This window comes from Ornithorhynchus anatinus, chromosome 3, assembly GCF_004115215.2.
Source record: "Ornithorhynchus anatinus isolate Pmale09 chromosome 3, mOrnAna1.pri.v4, whole genome shotgun sequence".
Classification (NCBI taxonomy): domain Eukaryota; kingdom Metazoa; phylum Chordata; class Mammalia; order Monotremata; family Ornithorhynchidae; genus Ornithorhynchus; species Ornithorhynchus anatinus.
Window position 1 is genome coordinate 8766820 of NC_041730.1, and position 18514 is coordinate 8785333.

Genomic DNA, 18514 nt, shown 5'->3' on the forward strand with positions numbered 1-18514 from the left:
GAAATGAGAAAAAAATTTACCATAACATTTGGAGAGGGGGCGGGTTTACTTGGAATTACATCATCTCTGAAAATAGAAAATAACCTTTTTTCACGAGCTGAATATTTTTAGTTTGACATATTTGCGAAGAATAAATCATTTCTATCCCTCAAGACTGTGCTCAAGATATTTATTGGCTGCTCTCAGGAATACATGAGCAAAATCACCTTTGACACCAGGGAAGAGTATGTACAAATCTACAGAGTAAATAGTTTCCTGGGATTCACTACTTGGAATTTAGAGTCATAGAAGTCTAGGGTTCTAAGGGTTCAAAGTCAGGTAGTCCACTGCCCTGCTTCCAGTTGGAACTGCAAAGATGGGTTGCTCTTGACAAACCTCTCCGGAGGAGGAGAAAAATTCATAATGTCCCTCAGCCTTCCACTCAATCAATCAATCATATTTATTAAGTGGCTTACTGTGTGCAGAGCACTGTACTGAGCACTTGGGAGAGTGCAATATAACAGAGTTGGTAGACACGTTCCCTGCCCACAGCGAGCTTAGAGTTTAAAGGAGCTGCCTTTGGTGAGGTCCCCATCCAGAAAGGGAAGGAATTCCCCATATCTCTGCCCCTCTAGTTACAGTCAGAGCCTGTTTCCTCCTCTTCTGCCCTCAGGTCCGCCTCATTGAGAAAGCCAAATCCAAATTCTCGGATTAGCCACTCAAAGCTCATCCTTGACTCATCCTTTCTCTTCCCAACCTCATCACCTGCAGTCCAGCCCATGCTTCCGGCAGCCTTAGGAGTGGGGAATTCTTCAGGAGTGGGGGATTGTATAGGAGTGGGGAATTCTTCGGGAGTGGCATTTTTACAGCATCGGCCAGGCTCATTAGGCCTTTAAGAGATGGTCCAGTCCATCCCCGTGCCTCTGGACTGCACTCTACTCAAACTCTCCCTGACAGAGCAGGGGACCCCTCCCTTAAAACTGTTACTGGATTCCATGTGAGGCTACAAGGTTTCCCGGGAAGAGTTGACACCCATCACCCCAATCCAGAACACCACTGACACAAACTTCCACCTCGGGAGTCTCTTCCGAGTGCTGACGGCAGCAGAGCCGTCCGAGGTCACTTCGGTCACTTCGACTGGGGCCAGGAGGAGGGGATGAGATGGAGCTCACCGGATTGTGCCTCGTTCTTAGGGTCGGTTGAGAGAGGGCTGGTCGGGGCCGCCCGTGGGGTCGCAACCCCGGGGCTGAGGGGAGGGGCTGGCGGCCGAGCCTCCTGGCAGGGGTCGTCCCCGCCGCAGCCTCAGGACCACTGGCAGGAGCAGTCGGTGGGCTCCTGGATGGTGTAGGTGACCCAGGTGGCGTTGCTGGTGCAGTAGAGCTGCACGGAGCGCCTCTGCAGGCCCAGTTCCCGGCAGCACTTGCAGAAGCGGGCGTAAGTGTTGATGTTGTAGTTGTAGATGCTCGCGGAGGGACACTTCCCATCACAGGACACGATGTTCACCTGAGGAGATGCGGGGCGGTGGCGGGGAGGGGGCAGAGGAACAGAACGGGAGAGGGACGGTCTCTGCGTCCCCTGCGCCTCCCAACTCCCAGGGGAGCTCAGCCGGGATGACCCAGGAGAAGAAGGGTTGGGGCTCTGGGGAGAATGGTATTTGTTCAGCACTTACTATGTGCCTGGCACTGTATTAAGCACTGGGTGAGATACAAATTAATCGGGTTGGACCCACTGCCTGTCCCACATAGGGCTCACAGTCTGAATCCCCATTTGACAGATGAGGGAACTGAGCTCCAGAGAAGTGAAGTGACTTGCCCAAGGTCACACGGCAGACAAGTGGCCGAGCCGGCATCAGAACCCAGGTCGCTCTGACTCCCGGACCTGTACTCTATTCACCGGCCCACACTGCTGGGTCGAATGGAAAACTCTAAACTCAGCCTGTGCCTTTCATTTCTTCCTCCTACTTTTAATATCTGAGAATAATCCTGGTCATGAGGATTCATGGGGATGTGGAATCCTTATGAATCGGAAATGACTCGAAGACACTTAATAATAATAATAATAATAATAATAATCCTTATCTGCCACCTCCCTTAGAATGTAAGGTCCCTGAGGGCAGGGAACTGTCTCCTCCATTAGACTGTCAGGTCCCCAAGGGCAGGAAAAGTGTCTTGTTACTGTTGAACTCTCTCAAGGTCTAAGTTCAATGCCTACCACTCAGTGGGCGATTAATAAATACCATTAATTGACTGATTGACCACATTATCCTGAAGCAGTCTTATCGACTCCCAAGACCACCCATGCACCCTGCCCACCTTCTCCAAGGGATTGAGCGGCGGCATTACCTGGGAAGCATCATGGCCTAGTGGAAAGAGCATTGGCTCAGAACTCGAGAGACCTGAGTTGTAATCTCAGCCCTGCCTTGGGCCTGTTGTGTCCCTTCGGGCATGTCACTTAATTTTTCTGGGACTCGGTTGCCTCATCTGTAAAACTGGGATTAAATATTTGTTCTTCCTCCCCTTTAGTCTGCGGGACGATGAACCCCATGTGGGACAGGGACTGTGTCTGTTCTGATCGTCTCCTGTCTATCCTGATATTTACTTCAGTGCTCGGCACATCGTAAGCTCTTAACAGATACCATTATTATCAGTATTATCAATGGCAAAGAGATTCCACTCACGGGCGTGTTACTTCTGCAGTCATTCTTCCTGATCGTCATCCGGACAGTCACTTTTCTGCAGGACTTTCCATCTTCCTTGCCTGGAGGGATCAGGAGGAAGGAGAGAGACGGAGAGAGGAGGAGAGGGAGAGAGAGACGGTGAAACTGACCTGGTCCCTCGGGCCCAGCACACACCTCCCCCTCCCCGTTAGGCGAGCCTTCTGGGCCGCGAGAGTCGGGGAACGAAAGAGTGAGCCCTGGACAGTAAGAACCGCGGCGGGACAGAGTTAGTGTTTCATGCACTGAGAAGCCCGGCGCCTTTGCCCCAGCACCTCATGCACTAGTGTCCCCAAAGCCCGGGCTGGAGCTCCGCCACCGTCGCCCCCAAGCCCAGGGGTTCACCCCAAGGAAGGAGGCCCAAACCCGTAGACAGGGGCTGCTGCTAGGGCAGAGTCCAGTGGGCCCAGAGGGCGGGTCCATGCCGAACCCGGGGTAAGCCGGAGCGGGGCCTGCAGGGGGCTGAGGTGACCAGGGGAACTCCAACGACCAGTCCCAGAGGCAAAGACATCACTGGACATCACCTATGGTCAGGAGCCTCAAGACTGGAGAAAACTGGGTCTTGAAGCAGGAAGGGGCCCCAGTGATATAAAATGAATCCCCCTCACTCTGGGCACTCATATCTTTGAATCTTGCTGCAGCAAATACTGACCAGGTTAAGTTTAAATCACTCTGCAGAGCTAATGGACCGATAGCTAGAGAGCTTGCCCCATCTCTGTGTGTATACACACACACATACATTCCCTCTCAAAGGCATTTGTGAAATGCATGTTGGATGTGGAGCCTGTCCTAAACTCTTGGGTGATACAAATGGATGTTTTCATTCATTCATACTTATTGAACGCTTACTGTGTGCAGAGCACTGTACTAAGCCCAGCCAGCTCTTGCCAAGAAATCATGGCATTGATTGGGGAGGGAAATTTTGTCTTTCTGTTCTTATCATTTGGCACCCAAGAGCGGCGTTTTATTCCTCGATGCCCAAATGATCTGAGGGCTTCGGCCTCATCCAACAGGGGCTCTAGCTCCCTGGCGGTCCGTAGGCTCCGGAGTGGGAGACGGTGAGGTCGGCCCGCTCCCACCCACTGAAGACAAACTGTAGAAGGCTCTTTTCAAACACTAGGATAATTTTAAAGCATTCAGGGCTGTGCCCCTTAACTCTCTCTTCCCTGTGTTTCTGCGCAAGCCTGAGTCTCGAGGATCTGCACTCTGCGGATTTCAGGCAGTGGCTCTCGGTTTCGGTGAGCCCTGGCCACGCGTGTGTTGCGACTGCTTTCTCTCCACCTTGCCATCTTCCTTCCTGAGAATCTGTTCAACTTTATTTCGACCAAACCTGGGACCCACTCTGCGTGGGGCTCAGAATTTCTCCCCCTTTATCGGTCAGAGATTTTTCCCATGTGGCCTCAAGGCTGGATGGGCAGGGCAGAAAAATGGCCAAAGCAGAGACACGGATGAGCTGCCAGCCTGCACAGGGCTCATCTTGGGAAGGGGTGAGACTTCGGGGAGCTCTGAACGCAATTCCTGAGCCACCTCCCAGTCTTAAAAGAAATCAGGTAGCAGGATGGAAAGGAAATTGACTTCTCTTCCTGTTTGGTTTACACTGGCCTAGTGTAAGCTAGTTGTGGGCAGGGAATGTGTCTGTTATATTGTTACATTGTACTCTCCCAAACACTTAGTACAGTGCGCTGCACACAGTAAGCGCTCAATAAATATGATTGACTGACCTGCAAAGCTGGACAGTGAGGACCATCTGCTACCGCTAGCAGAGTCTGATGCCAGGAAGCAGCTGGCTGAGCAAAAAACTCTAAATAGAGGAGGGCTGGGTTGTGGGGCTAACCTGGGGAGTGACCGGCAGACCCTGTTGATGGATGCCAGGCCCTGCCAATCAATGTCATGAGCAGAATAAGGAGCTATCCAGAAGGATGTTCGCTGTTTCTCCCACCTCTCTGACTCCCCACAGCACTTATGTACTTATCTGCAATTTATTTATAACAAAGTCTGTCCTCCCCGCTAGACTGCAAGGTCGTTGTGAGCATGGGATATGTCTGTTGTATTGTTATACTGAACAGTCCCAAGTGTTTAGTACAGTGCTTTGCATACGGTCAGCGCTCAATAAATACGATGGACTGACAGTGACTGTGAGAGGTAGCCGGGAGTGGGGGGTGGGGAGAGACAGTGGAGATGGCCCCCTGACAGCAGCAGCCAGATCAACCCCCAACTCTGCTCTGTCCAGAGCGCCTCTCTTCAAGTCATGTGGAGGGGTTGTGTCTGGGGAGCAGATTGGTGGTAACACAACTGTCCACGTCAGTGTCCCTGTGTGGACTTGGGCTGGACCTCGGTGCCCCTGAGCTGGAGCAGAAGTGGGAGAATGAGCTGTAGAAGAAGGTAGAGCATAGACTACAGAAGCACGGGGCAGGTTTGGCGTGTGTGTCTGTCGGGGGTCGGCTTGTAGTAGAGAAAGAAGTGGACTCTCATTTCCTAAGCCCTTATTTCGCTTTTCATTCATTCATTCAATCATATTTATTGAGCGCTTACTATGTCTCTATCTGTTGCCGACTTGTTCATTTCAAGCGTTTAGTACAGTGCTCTGCACATAGTAAGCGCTCAATAAATACTATTGAATACGTGCAAAGCACGGTACTTAGCACTTGGGAGAGTACAATACAACAACAGACACGTTCCCTACCCACAACAAGCTCACAGTCTTCTCCCAGTCCCTTCTGTATCATCCTTGCACTTGAATTTGCACCCTTCATTCAGACATATTCCCCTCCCTCAGCACTTATATACATATCCAAAATTTATTTATATTAATATCGGTTTCTCCCACTAGACTGTAAGCTTGCTATGGGCGGGGATAGTGCCTACCTACTCTGTACTTAGTGTTCTCTCCCAGGTGCTTAGTACATTAACTTAATAACACTTATAATTAATAATTTTATAATCATGGTATTTGTTAAGCACTTGCTATCTGCCAAGCACTAAGTGCTGGGGTAGGAATAGAATTATGAATTTGGGACACAGTCCATGTCCCACTTTCTAGCTCAGGTAATTGAGAAGTGAAGTAGCTTGCCCATGTTCATATGACAAATAAGTGACGGAGTTGGGATTAGAACCCAGGTCCTCTGACTCTCAGATCCATGCTCTTTGCACAGGCCATGCTGCTTCTCTGCAAACAGTAAGCACTCAATTAATATGACTGATTGATCGATTGGGCCCCTGGGGACTCTAACTCCAGCAAGGCTGCTGCTGAAGCAGCTCTTTTCTCAATGAGATTTCTCCAAATGGAGAAAAGGAGAACGGGAAGGAATGCAGACCTCTGACGTGGGGACAGGGTTCTTCACCTGAGGCAACCATGAGGGAAGCTGTTTGTCTCTCTGCGGCTCCAGAGCTCTCTCCCAGGACCGTTAAGTTCAATGCTAATTCCAACAGCACCCTGAACTTATAAAGGCTTTTTATTTCCCCAGCGTGGTCTCACTTGTTATCCCAGTGGGAGGAGCAGATTACTCACTTTACAGATGTGGAAGTTGAGGGGGTGGGGAGGAGAGTTCAGGCAGCTCGACCAAGGTCACCCAACCGACTCAGCGGCAGAGTCGCCGGGACTAGAAACAACGTCTCCTTTCTCCGCCCCCCGGTTCCTGCCTCCAGACCTCGCTGCCAGGAAGGGAAGAACCACAGGATGCGTTCCACGGTGCCGAGGCTCCAGCTGCATCGCTGGGACCCGGTTGGGAACGAACCGAGAACATTCCCACAGGACAGACTTTTCGGCCTGTCGCGCCCGGAAACGGTCGTGCCGAGCCAAGCAGGGGAATTAGTCTCTAAGGACTACGGGACCGGGCTGGTAACTGGGAGGCTGGAGCGACTGAAGCAGACGCGCATGCAGCAGGCTATTATGCTACACCCAGGCCCACGAGCCACAGTACATTGTTGGCTGTCAACAATGCACTGCCCTGGCAGCGTGTGCCGGGCCGGGGGCGATCCTGGGGAGCCCGCTGAGAGTGGAGGGCGCAGACTGGGTTTCCCCACACACCCCTGAGGACGGGAGGGCCTCCCCTGCCTCCTCCTCCTCCTCCTCAGAGCAGGGAGTACATTGTTGGAAATCAACAATGGGGCGGCTTTCCCTCAGTCCTACTGATTTCCGAGAAAATGTACCTGGGTTACAGCGGAAACTAACTGGAGGAGAGACTGGGCTAACGGGGAATGGAAGCAGGGACCCTGCGGCACCTGTGAGAACGTTACACAGGCAGCGAGTTACACACAGCGGAGAGCCGGCCCGGCCCGCTCCCGGCCCGGCAACGGGCTGCTTTGTCCCGATGTTTCGGTGTGGTGGAGTAAGAGAGTGAAGGGGAGGCCCCAGGAGACGGGGTTGTGGGACCGGGGATCCCCTTCAACGACTGGTATCTCGCTGTGGGAGGGGAAGGTGTCCGTTTACTGTTATATTGTACTTTCCCAAGTGCTTAGTACAGTGCTCTGCACACAGTAAGCACTCAGTAAATACGATTGAATGGAAAAGAGAATGAGGGCCCGCCAAGCCTCATGGATGGACAAGGAGTTTGTGCCCATGCCAGTGGAGCCGGGTGAAGTTGAAGAAGCCACCCCGGATGGTGCCGCTTCTTTGCGGTGACACATTATCCCACTGTGGAGTGGGGCAAGGGACCCTTCCGCTAGAAGCCTGGGCATTCCCGGCATGGCTGAAGCGGTCCCAGGGTGCTCTGTCCTTTCACTCCTTTATTTTTGGAAATAAGAGCCGTGGTGGGTAATGAGGGGTCGAGGGTGTGAGGCTTATGGGGAAATGCTTGGTGGCCAAAGTCAAATCCCAAGGGATGGGATCCTCCTGATTCCAACAGAGACCGAAATAGACAGATGGTGAGTGGGCTGGGGCCACCGGTGGCCTTTCTATGAAGCCCAGGAAAAGCAGGAACCGAGAAAGGAGACCCCTGGCTCCCCCGGCCTGGAATCCATTGCCGGTCAGCCAGGCTGCCCGGCCCGACCCCCCGGACCACAAGTTCCCAAGTGGTCCATAGAAGAGAGTACAATATCTAACTGGTGACATCTCTTTTTTTTTTTAATGGTATTTGTTAAGTGTTTACTACCTGCCAGGTAAGTGCTGGATAGATACAAGCTTATCAGGTTGGACAGAATCCCTGTCCCACATGGGGCTCACAGTCTTAATCTCCATTTTACAGATGAGGTAACTGAGGCACAGAGAAGTTAAATGATTTGCCCAAGGTCACACAGCCGAAAAGTAGTGGAGCTGGGATCAGAACCCAGGTCTTTCTGACTCCCAGGCCCGAGGTCTATCCACTAGGCCATGCTGCTTCTCACTAGACCATACTACTTCCTGCACTGGGCAAACAGGAAGCAGCCCAACCCCGTCTGGGATGAGACCCAAACACGTTAGCTCCGCAGAGAACGTCTTCTGGGGTGCAAGATATTGGGGTTCTAACCCCGTTGGACGTGGGGCCACACCCCGGGACCCATCCAATCCTGTCAGCAGTGCCTAGTGTGGGAAGGCTGGATCAGTTTAGGGTCAACCTCGACACCCAAGACCCCAAGGAGACCAGACCAGGTCTGAGCTGACAAGAGTGACGCCCGGGGCAGCCCCCGAGCCAGGTTCATCCCACGCCAAGCTCCAAGCCCCAACTGGCCTCAGATGACCTTCTGACCCACTCTTCTCCCCTCCAGTCCTGAATGGCTCTGCACACCCCTTCTGCCAACTTCCCAGCCTTCCCCAAACCAAGGGCTCTTGACGTTTTGCCTGAGGATACCGTATAGGAAACAAAAAATCGCTTCACGGACACCATTCCCGGACTGAATAACACCGCTCCCAGACAGAATGGTTGCTACGGGTATCGTATCGAAAGAATCCAGCTCCAGAGGATGAGGAGGAGGAGCCCATTCTGAAGGAGGCCCCGCCCCTGCCCCGTGGGGCCTCCGATGGCAGAGCCTTGACTAAAGGATGCTGAGAACAAACAGGCGCCAGGGTCCCAGGCTGCCAACTCATCCGATAAAAGCAAGCTTCCTCCCAGGGCGCTCAGACCAGTTGGAGCCTCTGACTCCCAAAACCCTAAAGGGTCCCCAGGGTTACTCACATGTCCGGCAGCAGCCTTCCAGGAAAGGCACCACATACCCTCCAGTCTAGACAGAGAGAGGGACAGAGAGTTGAGTTATAGATCGTAGCACTCCAGTCTGAGAGTTGCCTGAATCCCATCCACTAATCAGTTCGGCCCCAAGATTTCCTATTTTCTCCCTCCTTGTGACTCTCTTCCACAACCACGCAGCATCTCCTTTTGCACGAGACAGAGCTGTTAGGAAGATACACGGATTCCTTCTAACACAAATTCCCCTGGAGCCAGCGGCGCTAGGCTCCTTGCCTGAATTATCTGGCTAACGGCCTCAATTCTCCGCCTTCCTAGGATTCCCGGCTCCCAGAGCCGTGAGAGAAGCAGTGTGGCCTAGTGGAAAGAGCATGGTCCTGGGAGGCAGAAGACCTGCGTGCTAATTCCAGCTCCAATCACTTACTCACTTACCTTTTTAATTTTTTTTAAATGGTACTGCTTAAGCGCTTACTATGTGCCAGTCACTGTACTAAGCGCTGGGGTAGATACGAGTTAATAAGGTTGGACAGTCTCTATCTCATACAGGGCTCAGAGTCTTAATCCCCATTTTACAGATGAGGTCACTGAGGCACAGAGAAGCGAAGTGACTTGCCCAAGGTCACACAGCAGACAAGTCGGGATTAAAACCCAGGTCCTTCTGACTCACAGACACGTGCTCTATCCGCTAGGCCACGCTGCTTCTCTGCCGGGTGACCTTGGGCAAGTCACTTAACTTCCCTGTGCCTCAGTTCCTTCAACTGCAAAATGGGGATTCAATACCCGTTATCCTTCCTACTTAGACTGTGAGTCCCAAATGGGACTCCATTATCCTGTATCTGTCCTAGCACTCGGTACAGTGCTTGGCAGAGAGTATGCACTTAAATATCACAATTATTACTACCCTGAATTGACCTTATGGACAAATGAAATCTCTCCTACTATCGTGATTCTCTGTGGAAATGGGGCATGGTTGGTCAAATCCTCCTCATATGCTAGAAGACGGCTATTAAGTTCCCCCATCACTTAACTCTTCCCTAAGCTAAAAAAAACCCAAGCTCTACCTGTAGACCCTTTTTATCCCCCAGCTTTAAAGCTTTTCGTTGCTCCTCTCTGCACCCTCTCTTTACTTTGCCTGGGAAGACTTGGCTTAAGATGGTGGCCTCCACACTCCCCTTAGGCAGCGTGACTGTGGGCAAGACTCTTCACTTCTCTGTGCCTCAGTTCCCTCATCTGTAAAATGGAGATTAACTGTGAGCCTCACGTGGGACAACCTGATTACCCTGGATCTACCCCAGCGCTTAGAACAGTGCTCTGCACAAAGTAAGTGCTTAACAAATACCAACATTATTATTAGCTGGGTTCTCTGGGTCGGGGGGGGGGGGACTGGGGGAGAAGGGGGAAGACTATGGGGAGGGAGGGGAGGAGAAGAGGGAGGGGAGGAGGAGAAGGAAGTGGAAGTAGTATTTATTAACTGCCTCCTGGATGCAAAGCACTATACTTAGCCCTGGATAAAAATACATAGGTGAGAATTAGACCTGGTCCCAGGTTCCCAAGGCAGTCCCAGTCTAAGGTACAGGGTGAGAACGTGGATGCAGAAGGGAAAGGGACTGAGGACAGAAACACAGAGAAAGGTGAAACAATAAAAACACAAAAACAACTTAAAAGAACATAATGAATACAATAAGAGCATCAGGGTAGCATCAGAGCAGAGTTTTATAGTAACCTTAGTAGCTTGACAGCCCAACATCTTGAGTTCAGCTACCTCATCCACCTCTTTCACTTGCTATTGGTCTACGCCAATTATTATTATTATATTTGTTAAGCACTTACTATGTGTCAAGTACGAAGCGCTGGGGTAGATACAGGTTAATCAGGTCAGACATAGTCCCTGTCCCATATGGGGCTCACAGTTTAGGTAGGAGGGAGAAGAGCTGAGGAAGCTGAGGTACAGAGAACCTAGAGAAGCAGCGTGGCTCGGTGGAAAGAGCCCGGGCTTGGGAGTCAGAGGTCATGGCTTCGAATCCCGCATCTGCCACTCGTCAGCTGTGGGCAAGTCACTTAACTTCTCTGTGCCTCAGTTCCCTCATCTGTAAAATGGGGATTGACTGTGAACCTCACGTGGGACAACCTGATTACCCTGTATCTACCCCAGCTCTCAGAAGAGTGCTCTGCACATAGTAAGTGCTTCACAAATGCCAACATTATTAGGGGAAGCAGCGTGCCTCAGTGGAAAGAGCCCGGGCTTGGGAGTCATCGGTCATGGGTTCGAATCCCGGCTCTGCCATTCGTCAGCTGTGTGACTGTGGGCAAGTCACTTAACTTCTCTGTGCCTCAGTTAGCTCATCTGTAAAATGGGGATTAAGACTATGAGCCCCTCGAGGGACAACCTGATTATCTTGTATCTACCCCAGTGCTTAGAACAGTGCTCTGCACATAGTAAGCGCTTAACAAATACCAACATTATTAAATGATTTACCCAAGGTCACACAGCAAATAATTGGTAGAGGGATTAGATCCCAGGTCCCCCTGACTCCTCCTCTGACCGTGCTCTTTCCAACTAGGCCAAATGTGAGGAAGGATCAGGGGTTCCCATCTCTGTAGCGACAGCCCATCTCCACCATAACACTGACCTTCAAGCAGTCCGTTTCATTGAAGGGCGGGCAGCTGACGGGTGAGTCGACCAGGACGGCCCCCACCTCGGTACTGGTGCAGTCATATCTGACACAGTTAGAAATCCACGAGGTTCCAGGCTGTCGGGGGAAGAGGAGGAGCTGGCAGAGAGGAAGCAGTTTCCCTCGTCTGGAACTCCCTCCCCCTCCATATTCGCCAGACCACCACCCTCCCCACCTGCAAAGCATTATTAAGTCACATCTCCTCCAAGAGGCCTCCCTGATTAACCCTCTTTCCCCCGGATCCCTCTCCCTTCTGCATCATCCAAGCACTTGGATCTGCGACCTTTGGGCATTTGATTCTTGCCCCACCCTCAATCCACCACAGCGCTTTTGTACATAGCTTTAAATGATAATTATAAATTATTCATTTATATTAATGTCTGTCTCCCCCTCTAGACTGTAAGCTCATTGTCAGCAGGGAGTTTTTCAGGCAGTTCTTTTGTATTGTACTCTCTCAAGCGCTCAGTACAATATTCTGTACCTAATAAGTGTTCAAATATTATTGATGATTAGACTGCAGATGCACCACTAAAGCAGGGGCTCCACACAGGATCGACTTTGCACTGAGATGGGCCTTCCCTCTCTTCCCGCCTCCAGTGACCAACTTTGGGGAAAGCTTTACACAAAAGGAACTCATACTGGCAGGTGAAACGGCTGCCTCGACATTAACGGACAGATGCGGAGAGATCAATAGTCAACACAATAAATACCGTCGTCCGATCGATCGATCGGGTGGGCCGGGATTTACCTTCGACTTGGACACCGTGCCGTTGGGGAACGTGTGAAGGCAGGACACATTCCTGCAGGTCCCACAGCAGGTGGACACGTCTCTCGGGGGTTCGTACTCTTGGTTCTGCCAAAATCAACCACAGGAGAGACCCTTCAACAACTCTTGCCGACGTTCACTGCCCTCCAGGCTCTCATGGGCTCCAAGACCCTCCTGCCCAGGACTCTGGAAGGGCGGTGCAGGAAGTCTTCCTATTGGCAAAAGTCTAACAACCTCATTTCTTCTAGTGAAGATGGAAAAAGGAGGGTCAGCGGTATCCTCCCCACAGTCACCCTGTAAAAACACCTAGGGGCAATTAGGGTCATCTCTCAGTCTGTTTCCTCTTGACCCACCTGGTTAACCTTTTTCCTGGTTAACCTTTTTCCTTCTGGGCCAAGGTTTCCCACATCCTTGGTTGCTCTTCTCTGGGCCCTTGATGCAGAGGTGGACAGGCAAACAGTGGGGGTTCTTGAGTGGGGAGATAGCTTGAACTTTTTTTTTTACGAAACGTGATCAGGGCAGTAGAGTGAAGTGTGGATTGGAGTGGGGAGGGATAGGAGGCTGAAATCAAGGTGGGCTAGGATGTTTGGAGCAGCATAATAACTAATTGGACGGAGAGGAAAGGGTGGATTTTAGAGATGTTGTGAAGGTAGAACCGATTGAATATGTGGGTTGAATGAGAGATATGATTTCAGGCTAATACTTATGTTATGGTCATTATCAAGGACCTCCATATTCCTCTAAAAATGTTGAAATCCAACTTGGATGAAGCCCCTAATATTTTCTTCTGAGGTACCTTTGTTCCCCGATAGTAGCAATAATAGCAGCATTTTTTGACTCTTCACTGAGTGCCCTATACTGTTCTAAGCAGTTGGGAATTATAAAACCAAGCATATAATCCAGTCCCTACCCACAAGGAGTTTGAGAGAAGCAGCGTGGCTCTGTGGAAAGAGCATGGGCTTTGGAGTCAGGGCTCATGAGTTCGAATCCCAGCTCTGCCACTTGTCGGCTGTGTGACTGTGGGCAAGTCACTTAACTTCTCTGTGCCTCAGTTCCCTCATCTGTAAAATGGGGATTAAGACTGTGAGCCCCACGTGGGACAACCTGATTCCCCTATGTCTACCCCAGCGCTTAGAACAGTGCTCGGCACATAGTAAGCGCTTAACAAATACCAACATTATTATTTACAGTACAATGGAGGAGACAGTCATAAAAGCATTTACCAACAGAACAAGCACAATAGATGAGCGAGTGTACAACTGAATAAATGTATAAACGGATGTGCTGAGGACAAGTATAAATAAGAACACATGTACATCTGGTTGATGGGCTTAATATAAATTGGCATGCTGGGAATTAATCTGGAAGAGGGGAGCTTTAATACCGGGAGGGCTGTGGTTTGACGGATTTGGGGAGGGAGGGAGATACGAGCAAGGGGAACAGTATGCACAAGGGAAAGAACTTTAATACAGGAAGGGCTGTGGTTTGGCAGATTTGGGAAGGGAGGGAGTTCCAAGCCAGGAGAACAGAGCGAGCAAGAGGACAGAGGTGGGAGAGTAGAGAGAGAGGGCAGCTGGACGGTGGGCTTGGGAGAAGCCAAGGGAACTGGTAGAGGGCAACGGATGAGGAGGGCGCATAGGAAAGGTGGGGTGAGTTGGTGAGGAGCCTTGAGGCCAACTGTGAGGGGAAACTCTCCCATCTCAAGACTTCCGGGAAGGTGTATTTTCTTATTTGAAAGAAGAAAGGGGGTGGTGGGGAGGGAAAGGAAGCAAAAGGAAGGAAGGAGGGAAGGGAGGGAAGAAAAGGGAAAGAAAGGGGAAGAGAAGGGAAGAGAAGGGAAGAGGAGGGGAAGGGAAGGGAAAGGAAGAGAAGGGGAGGGGATGGGAGAGGAGGGGAAGGGAAGGGAAGGAAAGAGAAGGAGAAGGAGAAGGAAGGGGAAGGGAAGAAAGGAGAAGGGAAGGGGAAGGAAGAAGGGAAGGAGGGGGGAGGGAAAGGAAGGAAAGGGGAGGACTCCTTTTCCCCCTTCCATGCCCTAACTGTAGGGGTTACTCAAGGGTCGGTTCTTGGTCCCCTTCTGTTCTCCATCTATACTCACTCCCTTGGTGAAATCATTGGCTGCCACGACTTTAACTATCATCTCAGCACGGATGACACCCAAACCTACATCTCCTCCCCTGTTCTCTCTCCCTCCCTCCAGGCTCGTGTCTCCCCCTGCTTTCATGACATCTCCACCTGGATGTCCGCCAGCCACCTAAAACTCAACATGTCTAAGACTGAGCTCCTCATCTTCCCTCCCAAGCCCTGTCCTCTCCCAGACTTTTCCATCACCGTAGACGGCACTACCATCCTTCCCGTCTCACAAGCCCACAACCTCGATGTCATCCTTGACTCCGCTCTCTCATTCACCCCACACATCCGAACCGTCACCAAAATCTGCCGGTCTCACCTTCACGACATCGCCAAGATCCGCCTTTTCCTCTCCATCCAAACCTCTACCTTGTTGGTACAGTCTCTCATCATATCATGACCGGATTACTGCATCAGCATCCTTTCTGATCTCCCAACCTCCTGTCTCTCCCCACTTCAGTCTAAACTTCACTCTGCTGCCCAGATTATCTTTCTACTGAAACGCTCTGGGCATATCACCCCCCTCCTCAAAAATCTCCAGTGGTTGCCTATCAACCTTTGCAAGAAGCAAAAACGCTTCACTATTGGATTCGAAGCTCTCCATCCCCTTGTCCCTTCCTACCTCATCTCCCTTCTCTCCTTCTCCATCCCAGCCCGCACACACCACTCCTCCTCCGCCGCTCACCTCCTCACGGGTTGTCCTCACGGCCTCGACCTCTGGCCCACGTCCTACCGCTGTCCTGGAATGCCCTCTCTCCTCACATCCGCCAAACTAGCTGTCTCCCCCTCTTCAAAGACCAACTGAGAGTTCACCTCCTCCAGGAGGCCTTCCCGGACTGAGCCCCTTTTCCTCCGCTCCTCCTCCCCTCCCCATCGCCCCGACTCCCTCCCTCTGCTCTACCCCCTTCCCCGCACTTGTGTATATCTGTACATATGTATCATTCTATTAATTTTATTAACGATGTGTATATATCTAGAACTCCATTTATCTCTTTGGCGGCTATTGATGCCCGTCTACTCGTTTTGTTTTGTTGTCAGCCTCCTCCTTGTAGACCGTGAGCCTCTTGTTGGTTAGGGATTGTCTCTGTTGCCCAACTGGACTTTCCAAGTGCCGAGTCCAGAGCTCTGCACACAGGAAGCGCTCAGTAAATACGATCGAATGAATGAAATGAATGAAGGAAGGGAAAGGGAGGAAAGGGGAAGGACGGGGAAGGGGAAGGGGAAGGGAAAGGGGAAGGGGAAGGGGAAGGGGAAGGGGAAGGGGGAAGGGAAGGGAAGGGGCCTCCCGGCTGGTCGAGGCCTAGGGAAGGGTTCGGGTAGAGGTGGCCCGGGGACGCCCGCAGCCCGAGGAGTCTTACGGCTGTGCACTTGAGGTGGCAGTCGACGGACGTGGTGTCGATCCGATAGAAGTCGGTCTCCGGGTCCGGGACGTGGGTGCAGCGGGAGGTGCGGCAGGTGCCGTCGGCGCCGCGCTCCACGACCGTCTGTCCGGGCCGCAGGAGCCCGCGCCCGGGGCTGACGCACACCCGCTCCCTCACTGGCGGGGGAAGCGGACACGGCCCGACGGCCGGGCCGGCGGGGATCGACCGGGACCACCCCTGCGGGCGCCCCCGACGGGGACGGGACCGGGGACGGGACCGGGGACCGGACGGGACGGGACGAGGCCCCAGGTCCAGCCCCAGAGGTGGGGGGGCTGGGATCGAAGGAGGAGCCTGGAAAGGGGGTGGAGCCTAAAGAGGAGCCTGGAAAGGGGAGGGGCCGAAGGAGGAGCCTGAAAAGAGGTGGAGCCTAAAGAGGAGCCTGGAAGGGGGCGGGAAGGAGGAGCCCGGAAAGGAGGGGTGGAGCCTAAAGAGGAGCCTGGAAGGGGATGGGGCCGAAGGAGGAGGCTGGAAAGGGCTGGAGTCTAAAGAGGAGCCCGGAAGGGGGTGGGAAGGAGGGCCTGGAAAGGGGGTGGAGCCTAAAGAGGAGCCTGGAAAGGGGAGGGGCCGAAGGAGGAGCCTGAAAAGAGGTGGAGCCTAAAGAGGAGCCTGGAAGGGGGTGGGAAGGAGGAGCCCGGAAAGGGGTGGAACCTAAAGAGGAGCCTGGAAGGGGGCGGGGCCTAAAGAGGAGCCTGGAAGGGGCGGGAAGGAGGAGCCTGGCAAGGGGCGGGGCCTAAAGAGGAGCCGGGAAGGAGGAGCCTGGAAAGGGGGGGAGCCTAAAGAGGAGCCTGGAAAAGGGTGGAGTCTAAAGAGGAGGCTGGAAGGGGCGGGGCCTAGAGAGGAGGGGAAGGGGCGAAGGAGGAGCCTGGAGGGGCGGGGGAAAAGGAGGAGGCTGGACGGGGCGGGGCCTAAGCGGGAGCCGGGAAGGGGGCAGGGCCGAAGGAGGAGGCTGGAAGGGGCGGGGTAAAAGGAAGAGGCCGGAAAGGGGGTGGAGCCCAAAGAGGAGCCAGGAACGGGGCTGGGGCCGAAGGCGGGACCCAGAGGGTCCGGGCCTCCCCTGGAAACCCGGAGGGGGAGAAGGCGAGACCCGCCACCCATTGCCCCGCCCCACCTCCCCAAAGCCCCCCGGGCACCTTGCCGGACTGCTGAACGTCACTCGTCTAGAAGTGACGTTCCCCGAGTCCTAAAACACTCCTCCCGTTGGGCCTGACCGCTGGCCTCACGCGCGGGGCCAGGGCATTAAGAACGGTGATAATAGTAATGATGATAACCGTGGCGTTTCTCGAGCCCTGACTGTGCGCCAGGCACTGTAACTTCTCTGTACCTCAGTTATCTCCTCTGTAAAATGGGGATGAAGACCGTGACCCCCCCCCCGTACCTACCCCAGCGCTTAGAACGGTGCTTGGCACATAGTAGACGTTTAATATCTACCATTATCGTCGTCGTCATCATCATTACTGAACGCCGGGCTGGATAGGAGCCAAGGGGGTTGGACCGGTTCCTGCCCCACGTGGAGCTCCCGGTCTCCATCCCCGTTTTACAGATGGGATAACTGAGGCCCAGAGAAGTGAAGTGACCCGCCCAGGGCCACACGGCGGACGAGTGGCGGAGTCAGGGTCAGAACCCACGACCTTCGACTCCCGGGCCCCTGCGCCACACTGTTTCTCATTGAATTGCCCCGGGTCCCCGGGCCCGGCACCCCCACGGCTGCCTTAACTCATCCCCCCTGCCTTCGGGCCTCTTGGCTCACCGCACTTATAGGTGGTGCAGCCGCAGACATTCTCCACGCCGTCCCGGAACTTCTTGTCCACCTGGAGCTTCTCCCCCTGGACACGGATAGAGGGACGGAGGCTCAGACCGCACCTGGGCTCTGCCGAGTGATCCCCCTTTTGGCCTCTGGAAACCAGGACCGAGATCTGGGGGTGGGAGGACTCAGGTCCACTCCCAACCCTAGTCCGGAGCCTGGTAGATACCACCCGTCCATTGATCGGTACAGCGTCCTGCCCGGGGCCCAGAGATGCTCAGCGTAGCCGTGGGCTGTGCGTGATTGGGGGCCGAGGAGGCAGAATTCTGCCGGAATCATCGCGGGGCGTTTCTCAGACCGCTTCTGAAGGCTCCTCCGGAGAAGCATCCCGGTCACCCCGTGGCTCTGCTTGTCATTTCCCTTATTAGCAATCAGACCGGTCCCTCCTTGTTCCCCTGGCTCCCCGCCCCAGCTCGGGGCTGATGTGGGACTGGGGTAAGAAGGGGCCTCTGTACCAGGGGGCACTGAGGCACCGGGATCGTGTCGCATCTGCACTCTGGAAAATACAAAGAACGGAAAACAAGTCACTGCCGTTTTCATCTATTTCGAGTCCAGTCCAAGCCGCGGTCCCGCCCATCAGTCTTCTCTTAAGGTCCCAGGAACTCCTCAGCCTCGGAGCCCCGGGCAGCTCTGAGCTGGGATCTGCCTAATAATAATGATAATAATTGTGGCATTTGTTAAGCAAAAGCTCACCTCTTCCAGGAGGCCCTCCCAGAGTAAGCCCCCCTTTTCCTCTGCTCCTCCTTCCCTCCCCATCATCACGACTTGCTCCCTCCGCTCTACCGGCCTCCCTGCCCCACAGCACTTACGTATAGATGTACATATTTATTATTCTATTTATTTTATTGATGCGGCTATATCTATAATACTATTTATTTATATTGATGCCGTTGATGCCTATTTACTCGTTTCGATGTCTGTCTCTCCCTCCTAGACTGTG

At 53.1% G+C, this 18514-nt stretch overlaps 1 protein-coding gene across 1 annotated transcript in view; it reads right to left on the reverse strand.

Moving 5' to 3' along the window:
- The window catches only part of OTOG (otogelin), a 126639-nt gene continuing 108125 nt past the window's right edge, over window positions 1-18514 (reverse strand). The window contains exons 47-54 of the mRNA XM_029061316.2: window positions 18030-18070; window positions 17521-17596; window positions 15711-15889; window positions 12208-12312; window positions 11418-11537; window positions 8782-8827; window positions 2657-2736; window positions 1-1482 (exon numbers count right to left, since the gene is read on the reverse strand). Of these exons, the coding sequence (XP_028917149.1) occupies window positions 1282-1482; window positions 2657-2736; window positions 8782-8827; window positions 11418-11537; window positions 12208-12312; window positions 15711-15889; window positions 17521-17596; window positions 18030-18070 (848 nt within the window). The 3' untranslated portion in view covers window positions 1-1281. The remainder of the gene's footprint in view (window positions 1483-2656; window positions 2737-8781; window positions 8828-11417; window positions 11538-12207; window positions 12313-15710; window positions 15890-17520; window positions 17597-18029; window positions 18071-18514) is intronic.